Source organism: Gymnodraco acuticeps, unplaced genomic scaffold (assembly GCF_902827175.1).
Source record: "Gymnodraco acuticeps unplaced genomic scaffold, fGymAcu1.1, whole genome shotgun sequence".
NCBI lineage: Eukaryota > Metazoa > Chordata > Actinopteri > Perciformes > Bathydraconidae > Gymnodraco > Gymnodraco acuticeps.
In genome coordinates this window covers 889,319-909,436 of record NW_022990764.1, presented here as the reverse complement: position 1 = coordinate 909,436, position 20,118 = coordinate 889,319, and the positions used below count along the sequence as shown (strand labels likewise).

The following is a 20,118-nucleotide window of genomic DNA, read 5'->3' as shown; positions in this document are numbered from 1 at the left end:
TTTATTTGTTGGAATACGCAGACTTCTTGAATGATAATTCAGTGGTTACATGCACTGAATAAACACCTTTTCTATTTATCTCCATAACCTGTGTGTGTGTGTTGTGTGTTCCAGATTGCTCCAGCTGAGAATCCTGATAGTAGGATGGATGGTGAGAGGATGGTTACTATTACTGGAAATGCAGAGGCTCAGTTTAAGGTAACCACACAATGACATGCTGTATGGGTATGCAAAATTGCTACTTGATATGCTTAATTCATTTTGTTGTGTATTACAGTAAACAGCAGTGGATCACTGTGTGTCCCCATTTCCCAGTCTCTCCTTGTCTCATTCCCTCCTCTGTATTCCAGGCCCAAGGTCGGATATTTGGGAAGCTGAAAGAGGAGAACTTCTTCTCAGCAAAGGAGGAGGTCAAACTGGAGACGCACATCAAGGTTCCCTCAACCGCAGCTGGCAGGGTCATCGGTAAAGGCGGAAAGACGGTGAGTTGTTGCTTGAAGTGATCTGAATTATAGACAAGGATGGAGAAAAAACAATTGCATTAACTTCAGCTACATTAGCCATACATAGCACCTGGTTTGCTTGGTTTAACCAAACAGTATTTTTCAGTTTACTGAGTAAGTCAGTGAGGCTTTAAGTGAGAATTAAAGCAAGATACTAAATCTCTTGAGGTTTTTTTCCAGGTAAATGAGCTGCAGAACCTTACAAGTGCTGAGGTCATCGTGCCGCGGGACCAAACCCCAGACGAGAACGATGAAGTCTTTGTGAAAATCAGCGGTCATTTCTTTGCCAGCCAGGTACGCATAACAAAGTTTTAGATCCTGTAAATGAACACAGGATGTGTTTGTTATTTGGGCTGATTAGAGATCTGATGTCAAATATGGTGGCTTAACTTGGTACATCAGTTTTTTGTATTGAGTCTTCTGAAATGTTTATGCAATAATGCAGATTATCTTCTTTAACATGTACAATACACAGTTGTAAATTGTAAGCATTTTTTGAATGGTGCATTGTCAGAATCGTAGTAAATGGATGAGGATTCAAATTCAGCTAGAAGTCATTTTCTTTGCTACTTTAGTTTATTAGTTCTTATTATCTTTAAACAATTTAAGCATATATTAATACAATTTACATACTGATAACTGCAGGAAAAAACAAACCCACACAGTCAACTTACCCCCAATGATGCTGTGCAGTTCATAGGAACATGACAGTTATCTGTTCATTAAAAGCCTATCTCCAAGGTCAGTCTGGTACGTGTTGTTACATATCAGTTAACACCCCGTCCTGTATGTGATGTCTCTCCGCACAGACTGCACAGAGGAAGATCCGGGAGATCATTCAGCAGGTCAAACAGCAGGAACAGAAGCACCAGCAGGGCACCGCCGTGTCACCGCACCACGTCAAGTGACCAGCGGGGCGGCTCCGGCGGGTGCCAGCCAATGAATGTAGCCCTCCCAAACGGACAGAGACCCACCCAGACAAAGGCCACGGCCAAGGGGGACATGCAGGGCAGACCAGCAGCACCAGGATCAAAACCAAAGAACTTCACTAGGGGGGAAACAAGTAAGAGCCAAAGGCTGAGGGCATTGTGTGCACTGCCAGCCCTGTGAGAGCAGATAGAGTGGGAAAAAACCGTACTGATATAATAGAACAAAAAAAAAGACCAAAAAAATCTATAAGGAACGTGGACATGGCAGAGAATTTTGGAACTGTTGTCGTCACAGTTCCAAACAGGAAATAGTATGTCGCCCTGAATAACGTTATCTCTTTAGTTGGACTAACATAGGCCTAACAAACTGATAAAGCAAATGTATTAACACAAGCGTATACAAGGCATTGTGATAAATATTTTAGGTTAGAACGAGCGCGAGGGACAATGGACTCTCACATGAGTTAGAGATATTCAGATTGAAAGATGAAATATCCTTAGCAGTATTAACACAGAGTAGAAAAGTATATTGATACACACTGAGAGTACGCACTGTTATTTTCCTATCAAAATGACAGAACAACTTGGTTTAGTTTCTAATATTTGTGCTTGTTCCAGAGATTGATTGTGCTCTGACAGCCTCATAAGGCAATTCCCCTTGTGTGTTCACAGTATAGGCCACTGAAATCAAAAGAAAAACACTTGTAAGAAAATATGGCGAATGGGTCTTTTTAACAAGCCTGTGTGTGTGCCAACGCAAAAGATAACGTCCCTTTTTAAGTGTCTCTCACCAATCATATCTGATGCTTCGACTCTTTTTTTCTTTTATTTCTTTATTTTCTGCTTATTTCTGCTTTAATTTCTCATCACTCTCTCTCATCTGGCGTGTTTTTTTAATAGGTTAAAAACATATTTGTTGTCAAGGAACAGTTTCTTCCCCCATAGCCCTCATTGAACTGCCACTTTCACTCAACAGAGGTTAAACGCATCAGAAGAATTTTTAAACTGATGTAATTCTTCCATGCTGTACAGTAACTATAACAGCATTCATGCTTGTTGTCCTGATATTTAAAAAAGAAATCTAAACATTGTCTAATAAAGGACGATCAGAGCAAATCTTAAAAAAACGATTTGGTCAAAGTTAATTTGCTTACAGGTGACCAGTCGTTTTGAATGTGCAGCGCCACACACTCGGCCTTATTTGGGACGTCATGATGTCCGACACAAACATAAGAAAGTAGACGTTGTTTTGAGGGAGGGTGCTCACTTTTGGTGCGTGAAGTGGCAGTGAGGAAAAAGTGTTGGGTTAGAGGGTGGTCTGGGAGGCACTGTATGACCTGTGGTACACACACAACCGCAAACGTGACCGCAGCCGTGTTTGGCTTTAACCCTCTCTTGTCAGGGAGCTTTCTAAAATGGAATGACAGCTGTGAATGTACGATATGCAGCCTTTTAGAAGAATCACCCCTGCCGTGTCCAGCAGGCGGGGCCACAGACACAGACACACAGATTGTCATTCTCACCCTCGCTCTTTCTTTTAACTTTTTCTTTTTTGTTTTCTTTTGGCGAGCCAGCCGACCGCTCTGCGAGTGCGCTGGACACGCAGGTCCTCCTGGTGTCCCTTTACTGTGGAGACCATGGAAGCTTGTTGCCTTATTTTGTCAACTTTTAGACATCACCCATCAGCTTCATCTTCCAGACGCAAGGTTATTGCCAATACGCACAGCTTCCTCCGTGTGTGTGCGTTTGTGTGCGAGTGCGCATGTGTGTGTATATATATATAAAAAGAGAGAGTAATATTTATGAATCTATTTTTTTCCTATTTTGTGATGAGAGCTATTGATAAGAAACAAAAAGAAAAACAAAGTCCTTTTCTTTTCTTCCTCAGTGGGACACTGCCATATTATTTTGAAGGGAAGTGTTTATTTTCTTGAAAACTAGACTATGAATAATAATATAAACAAAAATCCTGAAAAATAGGAGAACAGTTAAGTGAACCATCGATAACTTTGGTCAGGATGTGAACAGTGCGCATGTCAGTATTGTGATCTACCTCAGGCTTCAGGGTACCTCAGTCCAATCTTTCATTTCCCCTTTTTCCACATTTTGTATGCCTTGTTAACTGATCATTTTGAGCGTTTTTAATTTTCTTTTTTAATGAAAAAAAGACAAAAGATCTACAGTAATCTCTAAACTCTTCAGGTCCAGTCAACTAGTGAAACTTTGTCAACCGTAGTCAACTTTGTTGGACTGTCTTTACCTGGACGCCATACAACCTCTTAATGATACACGTCAAAAGGATTTCAAAGTACATTTTCTGTAGAAAGGAATGAAGAGCAGGATCTAAGGGGTACATACCTGCCCGAAGTGGTTCTGAATGTGGATGTTGTGTACTGATTTCACAGAAATCAAAGAAAGGAAAGAAAAGTCAGTTGAAAACAAAGCGGAACCATCTGTACCTCCTGCTTTTCCCAACTGTACCTCCAGGTTTTTTTTAGACTTTAAAAAAAAACAACAATGAAGTTTATTCACTTGTGGATAAAAAAAAAAGATTTTTTTAAACAACCCAATTCAATCGTACCAGCTCTATTTGATAAAAACATACTCTGGGGTTGATTTGAAGAAAACACAAAGCTGCAAAAATACACTGATGGGACTCTTTGAACTTGGTGTAAAACCCCTAGTCTTCTGTGTAGAATGTAGAACAACTCTAGTCGTTGAAATGTCACTGTGTACGACAAGATACCTGTATATCTGTAAACATGTACAATAGAGTCACACATTAATGCATCGTTTTTTGTTTCTATAACACTTCAGTCTACACCTACGATGTGAGAGATGGTGGGAGAAGTTTTAGAGCGTCACAGTTTGCCTCAAAACTGACCTCTAAACGGTTTTCTCATCAATCTATAGATGATTTTTTTTTTTTTGATGTGCTGTACATTTCAGAATTACCTCTCAGAATCCAAGGCTGACTTTAGTTACTAAAACCGATGTAGGGCGAAAAATAATTAAATAAAGGAATGATATAGTGAAAGTTAGTGTTTGTCTTTGGAGTTCTTTTAACTGTTGAGAGCTGATTAATTTTTTTTCCCGAGGGCATGCTTTTGTCATCAGATGAGCTGGATCATTGTCCCAGTAAACACAGATTAGCATTGCTGAACTAAAAAATAAAAGGTCTATCGAACTCACACAATGCCTGAGGCTTTCTGTAACAACAGCAAGCCTCCCCACAGCCGGTACAGTACCTCATACTGATGATGATCACTCACCAGACCTGATTCAAATGACCCCCTGACCTTAGCCACACCAATGCAGTACGGTGCTTTAAATCGAAACACGTGACTCCTGTGGTGGTCTGCTTCACTGTAGTAGGGCATGTCATGGAGAGAACGGCTCTTCGCTGTAGCACTGGAAATTGCAGTTTGTCACTCATGGTTTAACTTGGCAGGACTAGCTTTTTAAGAGCAGTATTGAAGGCTCGTCTCGTGTTGCAGAGGACTCTTCAGATCTCTGTCTCGCTTGTGTTTTGGCTCTTTACACAGTCAGTGCAGGTTTCCATCCAGCTGGTTCGGTTTCACTGTGTCGGGTTCAGCACAGCGTCTTGGTTGTTGTAGGTCGGCCGCTGTCTGAGGAGGAATCTTGTCAAAACGTAATAGTTTCCTTTTCATTTTAATTTGTACTTCCAAGGATTGGTGTTTCTAGGTTTTGTGGGGTGTTGCTAGACATTAATATTCAGTACCAGAAAACCACAATTACACACATCACTGAGGGTGTACTGTGTTGTTAGTCATATCACATGGTGGTTGGATAGTTTAGGCTTTTATTTTTCCTGTTGATCTGGTTTTTTCTCGTCATTTACACTGATTTAATGATGTAGTCCGGAGCAGTAATTGGGATTCTTTGCTTTCCTGTTAGATCACTACCAATTATACTAGTTATTAAATTGCGGTTGAAATATCCTAACTAGAATGTTTAACAGATTTGGGAATCATGATGGAAAAATAAATGAATCTGTGACATGCATAAAAAGAGGGATGACAGAGTAACCAGGTCTGATAAAAAAGAAAAAGCTAATCAAATCTTGTTCTGCGTCTGAACAAAAAAATAGGGCATTCAACAACCATCCAAAAAAAGATAGTTAGCTGAGGAAGGATTTAGTAAAGTCTGGTTTGATGTATGCAGAACCACAGCAGTGTTTTTGTCTTGTCTTGTTGTTAAATGGGAAAACACAAAGCATTGCATGAGACTGTTGTAGGCAATCCAGTATGTACACTTTATATAGCACTAGACTTTCAGTAGTGGTTTTCCATGGATCCATTTCTTAACTGCTTTTCACCATTTGGGAGATTCCTTTTGTCCCCTCAGTAGGTCTCAACTCTCAAGTCCTACATTTCCCACGGGCCAAAAGGTCCCAGACACCTCAAGGTAATCGGTGACTGTGCGCTAGACAGACATATATGATCCATTTTTAATCCATCCCGTGGATTCATGCCTTTCTGGTAACAGCCAAGCTGTTGTTTTGAGTTGTGAGTGAACTGTATTGTTGAGCAACCTGGATCTGAGCAATAAATAATATTTGAAAAAAGAAAATGCTGTTTTTCACATTTACTGTTTTATTATTCCAAAGTGTTTTTACCTCTGAAATAATAGGTGTCATGTCGTTTGGGATCCAGCACACCATAACTGTACATTCAATTTAAAAATAATTAACATCTTTGAAGAGACAGAAAGCTGACATTACATTTTAAATCTTAACCCACACAAAGAAAGAGTTTTAAGATAACACTGTGCAGTGTGAATAGCCCTGTACAAAAGACATACGGACAGTGAAGAGGCAGCCAGAGACGCAATATAAATGATCGATTTAACACATCCTGGATTAACTGCACCTTTACTTTCAGGTAATGATTGGGTATCATGACATTTACTCAGTCATGTCATTTAATTTTTTTGTTTTTTGTTACCTCAAAGACTGAGGCCAAATTACACAATTTGAAAAACTTTGAGTTCCAACAAAGTTCAAAAATAGTAAAAATTGCTGAACACCCTGTATTACAATTTATACTTAAGATGTGATTGTCAAAAAAGAAAAATACAATTTCAAGTATATGCTGCAAACATATTTCAGTTACAAATATAGGTATTCACACAAACCCAAATAACAATCATCTGAGCCATTAAGCTACAACCAACATGAGCAGGCTGTTACATTAGTTTTCCCAAACTTGTGGAGGTAGAAATCAGAGTCCAGCACTGCACGACAGGCACTTGAAACACTAGCTGTTTACATTGAAGCCAAGTCCCCTTTAAACCCTTCCCTTTGTCCTTATGATTACTATACATTCATATATCTTTATACATTTACTGTGCCCAATGATGTTGTGGCATACTGTAGAATAACAAACATTTGGTTAAACAAATATACCTGGCTACAAATCCCAATGTGCCAGTCTTATTTTTTTACAGCTCTGCATCTCTAGGTGGCTCCAGAAAAGATAAAAGAAACCTTTACACTTGCGTCTGCAGTTTGTTTCTGAAGAGTCATCACTTTAAATACATTTAATCTTCGAGCCAGGGAAAACAACTCCCAGAACAAATCACTGGACCTTCTTCTCCGTGTTGAGCCCGTTCTGTGATGGGACGTCCAGTTTGAGGAGGTTCTGACTGAAGCGGCGGATGAGGGCGCCGGGCAGCAGCGCCATGCAGGCGATGGCCAGCAGCTGCAGCAGCCTCCCCCATGAGAACAAGTCGTCCAGAGACGCCACCTCAGACAGCATGACGCCCGTCTGCACACAGATGAAGTTGTACGGTAGGAGGCCTGCAGACACAGATGGCAGGTAAAAAACAAAACTGTAGTTAGACATCAAATGAATGTGGAGGGTTGGGAGAAATGTTCAATACTTAAAATGTGATGTAAATCGAGTCAAGACTTTGTTGTGAGCAGTTTTATGTGGGAACTATATTCCTTCTTTCAAACTACACCCACCGACCATATCACTCTGCAGAAGGAAGATTGTATCTACTCGTGGAACAAAAGCATGCAGTTCTTTAAAAATAAAGTACTTTCTGTATGAAACTGTTCACAACAACAACTGTGAATTATCTTGAGTGACTGGGTCATGATTTCCGGGAAGAGACGTTGCTGGGAGTTCTTTAGGTCTTTCGTTTTTTGGGCTTTGAGCACAAGCCGTGTATTCGAGAGAAAGAGGACATTTTTACAGCCAATAACTCACACACCTAAACAATCTGGATTAATAAATAGCACTGCAGGTATGAGGACAAATATTTGTTTTTGTTTGGGTGTAAACTTTCCCTTTAGCAAATGTCACAATCACATGTTGAAACCATTGAAACTGATGATTTGACAGAGGGACGATTAGTCGTATTAATTAGCACGCACCTAACACAAACAACAATTAAAGTAGCCAAAGTGTGAGTTTAGGTGAATGTGAAGTCCTTTTCTTTTCATGTAAGGTGATCCTTGTGTTCTTACCAATGAAGACTGAGCAGATAAAGTAGGTGATGGGGATGTTGGCAATAGGGGCCGACATGTTCAGAAACCAGTTTGGAGTCATTGGAAAGAATCTCAGGAAGAGTAGAAAGAATAACAAACAGTCCTTGTTCTCCTCAACCTGGTAGAAAAGATAAGATTTTAAAAGAGATTTTAGGATATATAGGGAGAGTAGTAGTGTGCTTGTTGCTTGTTGAGATATTTTCAGTGTCAATTTGATATCACATTTGTCACATTTTGGGGAATAAAAATACAAAACAAAACCTGTAATCACCCCCTGTATAACTTTGCACATGTATATACATGTAATGATAACATGTGTGAGCAGAGCATTCGGGGCAGGAATATATAACTTCATATTCTCAATGAAAGCCTACCATAAAAACTCATTTATCATCAGAATATACAGTAGAGTTGAATCAATATTTGTTGCCTTGAATAAGTTGTTTACATGGTGTCACAGATGTACCTTCCTCTGTAGCATGGAGACCTTATCAGGGAAGAGGTTAGCGATGTAGCGCTTTCCAAAGGTCTGGGACAGGAGGTAGCACATGGTGGAGCCCACAGTGGTGAGCACACAGGCAAGCAGCAGTCCTTGATAGGGTCCAAATATAGCTCCTGCTAAAATATTCTGCATAATGACAAGTGGAGAGGGCCAGAGTTATTACACATCATACAAGTGTTTAATGATCGTCACAGACATATACATCAAGACAATCTACTGCGTATCTCTTCCTGCCAAAGGAGAGAAGTACTCTTTAATCTAACAGTGGTTCTGTGCTGCAAGCTCCGTTTGGGGAATTAAATCAATGATACTGGGGAAGAAAAACTGCCACAAAAGCCTTATAATGTCTACACACAAAGAGAGTCTGATATCCTTTTATTGTTTGAGCTTGCTGGATATTGTTATCCTCTGCAGTGTGTGTTTGGAGAAGAGACGTAGCTTTTTCATTTTTCCTTATAGCATACTTAATTTGTGTCACACCTGCCATACATGTTCTTTTCTAATTGGCATTCAAATCAATAATTGTTTCTGTAAAACATGTCAACAAATACCGTGACTACCTCACACCCACGAAGATCAATGACTTGCTTAATTGTTGTAAACATTTTAAAGACATCCGACACGTAAAATATCAACATCCATGGTTTGCCTTGTTATCCAGCGTCAGTACAGAGAACACCTGAGTTTGAACACCTGCATTTTACTCTACCAGAAATGAAGATCCAGGAATGGCAAAGGACTGCTTGTAAAGATATGCACTACAGAAGAGCAGCAGGACATATCCAGTGTGCTCCGTCTTGTAAAACTGCAGGAGCTCAGCCAGTTCCCTCAGCTCCTCCAAGTCTGAGGGGAACTTCAACCTGCATGACATCCATACTCAAGTTAGTCCCATCATGCACTTCTTCCAGGAACAGACAGTGTTCAGAATCATGGACAGATAATAGGATATTATGGTAATCAACAACATTTCAATATTGACATATACCTGATGGTAACAAGTTTATAAATGCAGATATGTGCTTGTTTGATCAAGTTCAACCTGAATTACTGGTAACACTGTATTGGTTTTGGCTGCTAAGTCAGAGGACTGAAGTTAACACATTGGCCTAAAGTTAGGTTTACAGCCATTAGCAGTTGTATTGGGTATATAAGTGGTTATAAACTGTTTTACAACTGTGTAATGACGCTAATATTAATAATTAATGGTTTTTTAAAACTTTACTTAATGTCATATCTTACAGTAGGCTACATATCTACACACATATATTATAGAGTGAGTATTTCCATGATGAGATTGTGTGTGAGATAAGAGCATGCTTATGTAAGCAGTAGTGATATCAACGTTACAGTCAAATGCACATTTTGTAGATAAAAACTTAACCTAGTGAACTTTATAATCTCTGGATAACATAAGCGTCACCTGCTGGGCTCCCCGGAGCTGTCAGCGGGCTCCCCGGACTCCTCGTGGTGTCTGTGGGCGGCTGGAGGTCTCCGCGGCGCAGCAGGAAGGTACAGGGACAGAGAGTACAGGTACACACTGGCTGCAGCCACCACAGCGAGCAGTCCCACAAGAGAGCGCATATTCCTCCACACTGTCAGCCTGGAGACGGCTGCTTCTCCTCCGTGTTGACAGTCAGAGTGGAGAGAAGAAATGGCCAACAACTGCCGCTTCTTCTTCTTCTACTTTGAGGTAAAGGCAGCTGGCATCCTTGGTGTTACTGCCATCTTCTGGAGGCATTTACCTAACCGCTGAAAGATATATTTTTTTATTCAGCAATATCTGTAATATATGGTATTTGGATTTGACTGTGATATATATGTTTTTTTAATAAAAAAAATGATTGCTGCTTTATATTAATAATAATTCATGTTTTTATAGCGATTTTCCTGGTCCTCAAATATGCTTTATTATTAATCAAACGATACTACAACAAAATAGTTAAATTAAAAGCATATATGCCCCAAAAAAGGGAACAAAATGGACAGATTTAGTTTTCTAACTAACTCCAGGTCAGGTGGGGGCGCTAAAGCTCCGACTCGTTACCCCAAACCGCCCACTGTAAACAACACAGAAGAAAAGCGACGAAGAAGACAGTTTGGAAATCTTTATCACATGGATAGTAAAACTGTGATAAAGGTGATGCAGTCTTGGCAGCAGGACTGAAGTTACAAAGTTCAGTCCACAAACCAGAAACAAGTGCGACAGCGTCTGGTATTCTGTAAGATGGCTGAATATAATCGTGTTTCGGAAAGATATTTTTTTTATTCAGCAATATCTGTAATATATGGTATTTGGATTTGACTGTGATATATATGTTTTTTTAATTAAAAAAATGATTGCTGCTTTATATTAATAATAATTCATGTTTTTATAGCGATTTTCCTGGTCCTCAAATATGCTTTATTATTAATCAAACGATACTACAACAAAATAGTTAAATTAAAAGCAATATGCCCCAAAAAAGGGAACAAAATGGACAGATTTAGTTTTCTAACTAACTCCAGGTCCGGTGGGGGCGCTAAAGCTCCGACTCGTTACCCCAAACCGCCCACTGTAAACAACACAGAAGAAAAGCGACGAAGAAGACAGTTTGGAAATCTTTATCACATGGATAGTAAAACTGTGATAAAGGTGATGCAGTCTTGGCAGCAGGACTGAAGTTACAAAGTTCAGTCCACAAACCAGAAACAAGTGCGACAGCGTCTGGTATTCTGTAAAATGGCTGAATATAATCGTGTTTCGGAGTGTGTCGGTGTAATTACTCTGCGGAATCCGCCTGTCAACGCACTCAGGTGAGCCACAGTCAACAGCAAGCACGGCTTCTGTAATGCATGATCCATGATTTACTCTCGAGTTTTTTTTATCTTGTGAGAAGACAAATTACTGCATGTTCGTATATTGTGGGACTTTTATAGAAGCCTTCGGGATGTACAATTCCAAATTTGCATAGGAAAACGCACACAAAATAGCAAAGGCAATAACTTGTTTTGTCAGTACAATATTAAATTATATAAATATTACCAGATGGGGCGTCAGAGGAAAGACTGTTAACTCAAATCAAAAATGGAATATATTTGCTGTAGTTGTGTAGGCCTATTGTAGGAGTAGGTATTTCCATGTTCAATTATATATATACTATATATAATTGAACATGGAAAAAAATACCTACTCCTACAATAGGCCCACACAACTACAGCAAATATAATGGAAATTAGCTGTCTGATAAAATGGAAACAGTATAATGGAAATAAGCTGTCTGATAAAGTATATAATATACTTTATCAGACAGCTTTACTTTGTGGATGAAGTTAATACAAACTAAATGTAAGATGACCTTACATAAAATGAAACATTGTTGTATGTAGACAATATACAATGTATATACAATTACCTCGTATCTTGGCCTGCTATAATTTAATGTTGCTGCTTACATGATAATTAATAACTGAAAATAAATGTCATGATATTATTAAGACATTGAAAGGGGAAATTGTGCTGCATAATGAATACTTAAACATTTGATAGTTTAAATGCTTTTTGCTAATTCTTCTTCTCTGCATCTACTTAAGTGAATTATTGAACGCAGGACTTTTACTTGTAGTATTGTGGTGTTGCAAAGCCTAATCTGCTGGTCAATGATCTACTGCTGCAGACTGCTCCAGTTTTGGGTTAAAAACAGCGCTAGAAGGTACCCCAGATGTAGTACATATTAATGGGTGTTTCTCACAAATATGAATCCTGTCTGCCTAGCTCTTTAGGCCACTACTACCCTGTTTAACAGAAACACATATCAAATGTAGGTCATATTGTTAATAATTAACATTATTTTGAGGAAGAAGTCCTGTAACAGAAAGGTCTAAATTGTCCTCGACTATAACAATTTAAAGGGTTACTGAAAGGTGAACTTCAGCAATAATGTACATCCAGTATAAAGTAAACATGTTATTCTTTGATGCAGTGCAGCGGTGAGGCAGGGCATCGTTGATGCCGTGCAGAGAGCACTCAGCGACCCAAACGTGAAGTCTGTGGTCATCTGTGGCCAGAATGGAATCTTCTGTGGAGGTATGGACATTATTTAGATTTCTTGTATTTTCTGCAACTTTACAATGGTGACACAAATAGGTGCCAAAATATGTTTGAATTGTATTTTACTTGACTTCTTTCAATGTTCTATTACAAACCTTGAAATGGGTGTAAAGATCGGTGCAAAAGGCGACAAGAGTACACTATCAAACACCAGTAGGCTTGCAAAATAATTCTCAAATATAATTTTTAGTTTCAATAATAACTAATACACTTTAACAATTGAAGTATATATATATACACGCGTCCTGGTGTGTGTTAATTTCCTCAAAGACAGAAGCACAGCATTTCTGTTGAACCAGATGTACCTTATTATAAAGTCTGTTGTTTCTGGCTTTCTGTTTGAACACTCTTGATATCAAAATTCATTTCATTTTGCACAACAGGGGCGGACATCAAGGAGTTTGGATCCAACATGACTGGACATCCACTAATTCCGATGATCCACGCCATTGAGTCTGCCAACAAGCCGGTGGTGGCGGCCATAGAAGGAAGTGCTTTAGGTGGAGGGCTTGAGTTGGCGCTTGGTTGTCATTATCGAATCGCACACTCTAAAGTGAGTTCATGCTTCAGATCGCTCTCTGTCTCTTTTTAATGTCAGCGTAGTGCTGCATCAGTGTCTAACTGTCTTAACATGTTGTAATGATTAACTGTTGGTTTAGTTGTTATGTTTAAAATACAACCATCACATTTTTCTTTCAAATGGTTTAATTGTTGCAATATATAATCACTGTTATGGGGAAGAATGACATGAAAACCCCAAACTGTTAAGCCCCTTCTGTTACTCATACTTTGTGCCTCTGTGCCCTTTAAGGCCAGACTGGGGCTTCCAGAGGTGAGTTTGGGTCTGTTGCCAGCTGCAGGAGGATCCCAACGTCTGCCAAGGCTCATCGGGGTCCCAGCTGCCCTAAACCTCATCACCACAGGTAGAGAAGACAGATTTACTTCATTAAGAGATGATTATAAAAGTGTTGACATTCTTGAAAGTATCAGACTAGAAAAAGGGAAGTATATATTCATGTGAAGAAGTCACAATACTTAGTGTAATCCTGATACCAAAATTATGACTTTGACACAACTCCGGCCCTAACAATCTTGATAGTGATACTGTGATTATCGCAACATCCTTAAACATCAGGCCAAGTTGAGGATTACTATTTGTTTTATCAGCAGAGATGATATCTTTTTAGAATTAGTATGCCATGTGAAATGTTGGTCTATTTTTGCAAGAGGGCTCTGTTTGTAAACCCACATGCAGATGTCCCTGCATATTATAGATGTACAAATGATTACCAATCATTGACTTGGCAGAGTTGTTGATTGTTCACAACATGCAGCTGCTGACATGAGATCGGTAGTTTACTGTGATAACCAGCAGAGGTCAGCATGTGTTTAGTTTCACCATGCTCACTGCTTATATTCTGCCCTGTTCAGATCAATGGAAATGTTCTTAACGCCATAGTTGAGGAGACAGTTGTTCTTTATCATGTTCTGACGTTTATCAAGGATACAAATGGTCCTTGTGTCCAAATCTACTGTACCTGGCTGGGAGGCGTGTTATTCCTCATCTAAGCATTACAAATGTCACATGTCATCCAGATAGACCTTTGATGCCCTTCATATCTCCCACAGGCCGCCATGTGACTGCCGCTGAGGCCCTGCAACTTGGCATAGTGGATCAGGTTACTGACCACAACACTGTGGATGCAGCTGTGAAGTTTGCCCTGAGTGTTGCAGGTGAGGCACAGAAACCTGATTGCACAAGTTTTAAAATCCACTCACTCTCCACTGGCTTAAAAAATGAATTTAGTGGAAGGAAGTTACATTCCTCCCCAGATAAGTTATTTTGGGCAAGTCCGACATCAAGAAGATTTGACATGTAGGTTGTGGAAATCAAAGGAAGCAGAAAACACGGCAGGCAGATCCTCCGCCACAGACGCCATACATATTTCATGGCTCTGTCAGATGTGCTCTGATGTCTTCACTGCTTTTGCTCTATTATTTAAAAGGGTGAAAAGGGACAAACTTTCCTTGAATATTAATAACTGGCTCTAGCCAATCATTTAGGATGATAAGGGTTTCTCTGTGTATGTGAATCAGAATAATGAACACACTAAATTGACTGATAAAATGTGCCACATCCCCACAGTTTACCAACAAATATGTCTCTGTGTAATGGGTGTGTTAAATGACAAATCAACTTTTAAGAACATTTGGTGTCTATTTTTGTGAAATGCTTAAATTTTCCAATTCTGCTCTTGGTCAGATGATGTCTTATACTTTACAATAATTCAACAGTAAAAGGTATATACATTTCATTTTCATATGAAAGGAATACCCATTTAACAACATTTTCAGTGATACTCTACTTCAGACCAGCTATTGATTAGCTTATCATAACGACTGAAAGCAGTGAGAAACAGCTAGCCTGGTTCTTTCCACAGTTGCCTAGCAGCAAACATCTAATCAACACATTGTGAAGTGATTTATCCGTACAAAAGTGTAAAAAAACACAAATTGTGGGTTTGCAGGTTATTTGCTGGACTGTTTATTGAGTGCTCAGATCCAGGCTAGCTGTTTTCACTTTCTGCTAAGCTATGGCCAACCAACCCTTTATATTTAACATACAGATAAGAAAGTGGTATCACGCATTTCATACAACTCACAATAAGGAAGTCATTAAGCATCATTTTTTCTTAAAAAAGTCAAACTATTCCTTTAAGTATTAAGGAATGCTGTTAGCAAGGTTATATTGTGAAGTAATGCATATACCAACTACTCCGGTGTGCGTTTTTTTGTGTTTACATTTTCCGATTAAATGTGGTTGATGTGAATGATGTCTTTGCCCTGGTTGTACAACAGCCTTTGATTCGTTTGCATAAAAGGAAAATAGGGATGTTTTCATGGCTATAATGTAAGAAGCTCGCTACTTGTTTTAGAGAAGTCATCTTAAGCAGTTTGTTGCTAGCTTACCTGGCAATTACGGCTCATTTTTACGACATTTAAATTGGTATGAAAACTGCTAGTTTGTGCCTAATGTTCCACCTTTAGCAAATTATCACATTAAGTTTGTGCGAAATGTCAACAGCAATTCCCCAGGATTGCCTGTAAAACAACATTTCACAATCAAAAGATAATTGCAGTCTGATGCTTTTTACAAATGCTTTTTTTCCACACAGCACTGCCAAGATGACTTTGAGTGGGTGAGAAAGTGAGTGTTGTTTTTAAAGCTGAGGCTTAGAGTGAGTCAGACAGTGAAGCCAACAGCATACAAGATGGGAGATGACGAGGAGACTGCAAGGAAATCTGTGGAGACTTTGACCGATACTCCACTCTTGAGTTGATAAGCAGGGGTGTTGAATTTGGATGGGAAATATGTATCTAAATTTACATCGAAACATGTGAATGTTTGAGACATTAAGATGAACGGCCAGTGAGGCAACAAGCACAGAATAGATTCAAACACATTAATACATGCATACATAAACCCCAGCCAGCAGTACATCTGGCACATATACAAAAATAGTTTGACAACCTAAATTGATGCACATGTGAACGAACACACACACACACACACACACACACACACACACACACACACACACACACACACACACACACACACACACACACACACACAGACACTAGGCACACACATGCACAGATTCAAGTCTCTGCTGGTGACCAGATTAACTTTTTTACCCCAGTAGTTGCAACATCTGCCCGCTACATCTGTCAGAACAGCGGCGAGAGGCTTTCCTCTCGCCACACAACAAATCCATCGATGCAGCTCAACCATTTACAGATTAACCGCTGCAATAATGCCCCCTCTAAAGTACATTGGAATCACATCGCACTGCCACACAGCATTGTACTTGTAACTGACCTGTAATGACCTTCAACATGAATTCTTCCACAGTGATATATTGATAGGGACTTTATTAGACACAATTGAAAGTTATTGGACTAAGTGGAGATAACAGATCAGATGCGGCTGCCGTCCCTTTAAGCTTAACCATGCTGACCCAGTTTTCTGGCCCAGACCCACTGAATGTAATTCAGTGAAGCTGTGAGGGATTCCTACTACTGTCTCATGTAATCATGTCAGAGGAGACAGGAATGGGAATTAAGATGCTTTTAACAAGGTTTTTAGCAGACTGGATATCTGCTTCTTCTCTCTCATTGTTCGCAGGCTTTAATCACGACAGACAGGAAGTTTTGAGGCTCTAATTTTAAGTCTTGTCATGTAGTTTCACCTGGAAAATTGCCCTAGTATTATACTGTTGCTTGCAGGCATGACAATCACAAAAATTAAATCACTTCCCTCTTTGGAGTTGGACATTTACCAGCTGTTTTTTGCCCAGAATCAAATTGTTGAATTCATGTAGTTTCACATCGGTGTTATTCTAAGTAAACGGAAACAGTGAAGTGGCACTGGAGTCTGTACAATTATTTTGAAAATTGGTCTGTTGTATCACTCTGCTCTTTAAGCCACTGGGGTACCTAGTGATGAGTGGCCAATTACATCCAGGCTGGAGAAAAAGGAAAACGCAGTACTAATGGAAAGTAGGAAGCAAATTGCAGAAATAATATTCTGCAATAATTAAAATGTACTTTCTGAAAACTCAGAAAACTGCATGTAAAAATGTTATTCACATGCAGTCATGTTTCCTCCTTGTTTTTATTGCAGGTCGGTCACTGGATCCTCGTCGTATCAGTACTCATCCGTGTCCACAGCAGCCTGATTTGGATGCTCTCTTTGAGGAGGTGATGCAAAAGGTGCGTCAGAGCGCACGTGGAGCTATTGCACCCATCGCATGTGTCCAGGCAGTGCGGGCGGCTGCCACCCTGCCCTACGCTCAGGGCATGGAGCGAGAGAGAGAGCTGATGGCCACTCTCTTCACCTCAGGCCAGGCCCGTGCCCTGCAGTACTGTTTCTTTGCTGAGAGAGCTGTTGGCAGGTGGAGGATGCCCAGTGGAGCCCGCTGGGACACAAGCAAGTCCAGGCCTGTGCATAAAGCAGCGGTCATCGGTAAAAGCTTCTTTAATTTCTATTTGTCTGAGGTAACAATAAGCACAAGCTCATTTATAGTTACGCTGAATGTATATGGATGAGCTCTCTGTACTCGGCAGTGAGGGTTGGATGAATGACAATCTGGATATGTGAAGCTCAGCAGCTTGTGCATTAAAATAGCAAGCATTGGAAAAATTCCCAGGCATAATATTTTTTCAGACTACCATTATTTACACAAAAACATTATTTACTGTGATTCTTCTTCTATATATGGTTATTTTTCTGATCCAAAATTGTCCAAGGTATGTGTGAATTGTGATTTGAGGTTTTATTTGATTTGTGATTTTGTCTAAAAAGGCCTCGGCACCATGGGGAGAGGCATTACCGTGGCACTGGCTCAGACCGGGTTGTCTGTGATCGCCGTGGAGACCCAGGAGAAGCAGTTGATGGAGGCAAAGCAGGCGATATCTGGCATGTTGGAGCGAGGAGCCAAGAGACGTGGTGTGGCTCCTGCTCTTGATGGAGTCATTTACAGCCAGAACATCCAGGCCGTGGCGGATGTGGACCTGGTCATCGAGGCTGTCTTTGAGGACATCGCCCTGAAGACCAAAGTCTTCCAGCAGCTTTCTGCCGTTTGTAAACCCGGCACATTACTGTGCACCAACACTTCTGCTCTAGACGTGGACCAGCTCGCCTCTGAGACCCCCAACCCCGAGCTGGTGGTCGGGATGCACTTCTTCGCCCCAGCCCATGTCATGAAGCTGCTGGAGGTAGTGTACGGGCCTCGGTCCTCTCCTCAAGCCGTGGCCACTGCCATGCAACTGGGGAAGAAAATGGGCAAAGCCAGTGTGGCAGTTGGCAACTGTCGAGGCTTCGTGGGGAACCGCATGCTGAAGCCATACATTGAAGAAGCGTTCTTCCTTCTGGAGGAGGGAGCTACACCAGAGTTAGTCGATCAAGCACTGGAGGAGTTTGGTTTTCCCATGGGTGTGTTCAGAATGTCCGACCTCTCTGGGCTGGACGTGGGATGGAGAGTCAGGAAAGGAGACGGGCTGGTGGAGCCTGGCACGGCGTCAGGGCGATTTGCTAGAATCCGACAGGGTCGCAGGTACAGTCCTCTGGGAGACTTGCTCTGTGAGGAGGGACGCTTCGGCCAGAAAACAGGCCGGGGGTGGTACCAGTATGACAAACCTGGCAGTCGGGTTGCCAGGTCTGACCCTTGGCTGCACAGCTTTCTGGGGGCGTACCGAGCCCAGCACGGCCTGGTGGCGCGACGCATCGACCACCAGGAGGTGCTGGAGCGCTGCCTCTACGCCCTGATCAACGAGGGCTTCCATATCCTGGATGATGGAATAGCTGCAGGACCTGAAGACATCGATGTCATCTATGTGTCGGGCTACGGCTGGCCCAGGCACCGTGGAGGTCCGATGTTCTACGCCAACATGGTCGGGCTGGCGAAGGTTCTGGAGAGGCTGGAGCACTACCAGCAGCTTCACCCTGAGGTGCCCCACCTGCAGCCCAGCAGCCTGCTCAGGAGGCTGGTGGCCAGCGGCAGCCCACCTATCCACAAGTGGGGGGAGGCCATCAAGAAACTCCACAGTCAGCTTTAAATCTTAAGCATTTTAGCTCTACGCTCTTAATTCACTTTAATAATGACAAGCTTACTGTGATAAACAGTAAATTGCTTATTGTGTACTCTTTAAAATGTCTAATATTTTTATTTTGTATATTGTGATTATGAATGTAATTATTGAAGGCTGCTGTGCTTTCTTTGATTTAATAATCATAATAGCTTTGTCTGTGCCAATTTATTAGGTACACAATGTAATATAATTATATACAACAACAGTAAATCATATCTTTGTTAAGCTGATTGAGCTTGTGTTGAAATTTTATCAAATACATTGATTTGACTTGCAATAGATTGATGGTTTAATTGTTTCTAAAAAAGTGTCTCTTGTTTGTGTAAATAGTGGCTGTACAAAACACTAGAAACACTAGAAAGAGAACATTTTATTGATTTTCCTATATTAGGCTTGAATGGTTTTAATGAATCATGAAACTGTTTTGTGTAATGTACACTATTTGATAATAAAAATAATCTGATGTCCAAAGACCTGTTTTATACTGATTTATTGGTTCGTATTGTACTTACTGTCCTATTTGTGTGAAACTGACATTATGTAGAGTAGCTATTGTTTGGCTTGTTATTCCAGCTCCCAGTGTGTCCAGGTAACGGCTTGTGGCATTTCATTTCATTTGTTTCATCAGTCAAACGACCTTCTCTGGAGGAGAAAAATCTAACTGTTCTTCATGTGTTAGTCTCTGGTTTCTGAATTTCTGCTGACTCAGGCACAGCGGTGACACAGAGCCGAGGGGGACACGCGGCGGTAAACTGCTCTTTATATAAATCAATGGCTCACCCTGAAATCTCACGCCTCAGAAGAGCAGATGTTGGGGTTGCTATCTAGCGGTACAAGGCTTCAGACACAGCAGCTGGATTTTACATTATAATGCTTTATTTTGTACTTCATACACTTCTGGACGTGTTATCTTTTAAAACAGGTAA

The 20,118-nt window shown here is 40.6% G+C and overlaps 3 protein-coding genes across 5 annotated transcripts in view; 2 read left to right on the top strand and 1 right to left on the bottom strand.

Annotated features, from left to right (window-relative positions):
* Positions 1–6,025, top strand: part of igf2bp2a (insulin-like growth factor 2 mRNA binding protein 2a) — a 48,750-nt gene extending 42,725 nt beyond the window's left edge. The window contains exons 13-16 of the mRNA XM_034232364.1: positions 115–198; positions 351–482; positions 684–797; positions 1,313–6,025. Coding sequence (XP_034088255.1) covers positions 115–198; positions 351–482; positions 684–797; positions 1,313–1,411 — 429 coding nt within the window. The 3' untranslated portion in view covers positions 1,412–6,025. The remainder of the gene's footprint in view (positions 1–114; positions 199–350; positions 483–683; positions 798–1,312) is intronic.
* Positions 6,026–6,027: 2 nt separating this feature from the next.
* tmem41aa (transmembrane protein 41aa) lies at positions 6,028–10,125 on the bottom strand. Of its 2 annotated transcripts, none has more exons than XM_034232365.1 (5): positions 9,872–10,125; positions 9,161–9,311; positions 8,416–8,577; positions 7,929–8,067; positions 6,028–7,253 (listed from the first exon to the last, which is right to left on the bottom strand). In XM_034232365.1, the coding sequence occupies exons 1-5, from the start codon at positions 10,030–10,032 to the stop codon at positions 7,033–7,035; spliced, it is 834 nt and encodes a 277-aa protein (XP_034088256.1). In that variant the 5' UTR covers positions 10,033–10,125; the 3' UTR covers positions 6,028–7,032. The 2 variants fall into 2 exon arrangements, with proteins under 2 accessions (XP_034088256.1, XP_034088257.1); XM_034232366.1 differs by having other exon boundaries at positions 6,977–7,253; positions 9,161–9,316; positions 9,898–10,125.
* An 852-nt stretch (positions 10,126–10,977) lies between these two features.
* Positions 10,978–19,663, top strand: ehhadh (enoyl-CoA, hydratase/3-hydroxyacyl CoA dehydrogenase). Of its 2 annotated transcripts, none has more exons than XM_034232388.1 (7): positions 10,978–11,244; positions 12,411–12,514; positions 12,922–13,091; positions 13,350–13,461; positions 14,168–14,272; positions 17,226–17,567; positions 17,907–19,663. In XM_034232388.1, exons 1-7 carry the CDS (start codon positions 11,171–11,173, stop codon positions 19,157–19,159), a joined length of 2,160 nt encoding a protein of 719 aa, XP_034088279.1. In that variant the 5' UTR covers positions 10,978–11,170; the 3' UTR covers positions 19,160–19,663. The 2 variants fall into 2 exon arrangements, with proteins under 2 accessions (XP_034088279.1, XP_034088280.1); XM_034232389.1 differs by having other exon boundaries at positions 11,098–11,244; positions 12,416–12,514.
* The last annotated feature ends 455 nt before the right edge of the window (positions 19,664–20,118 follow it).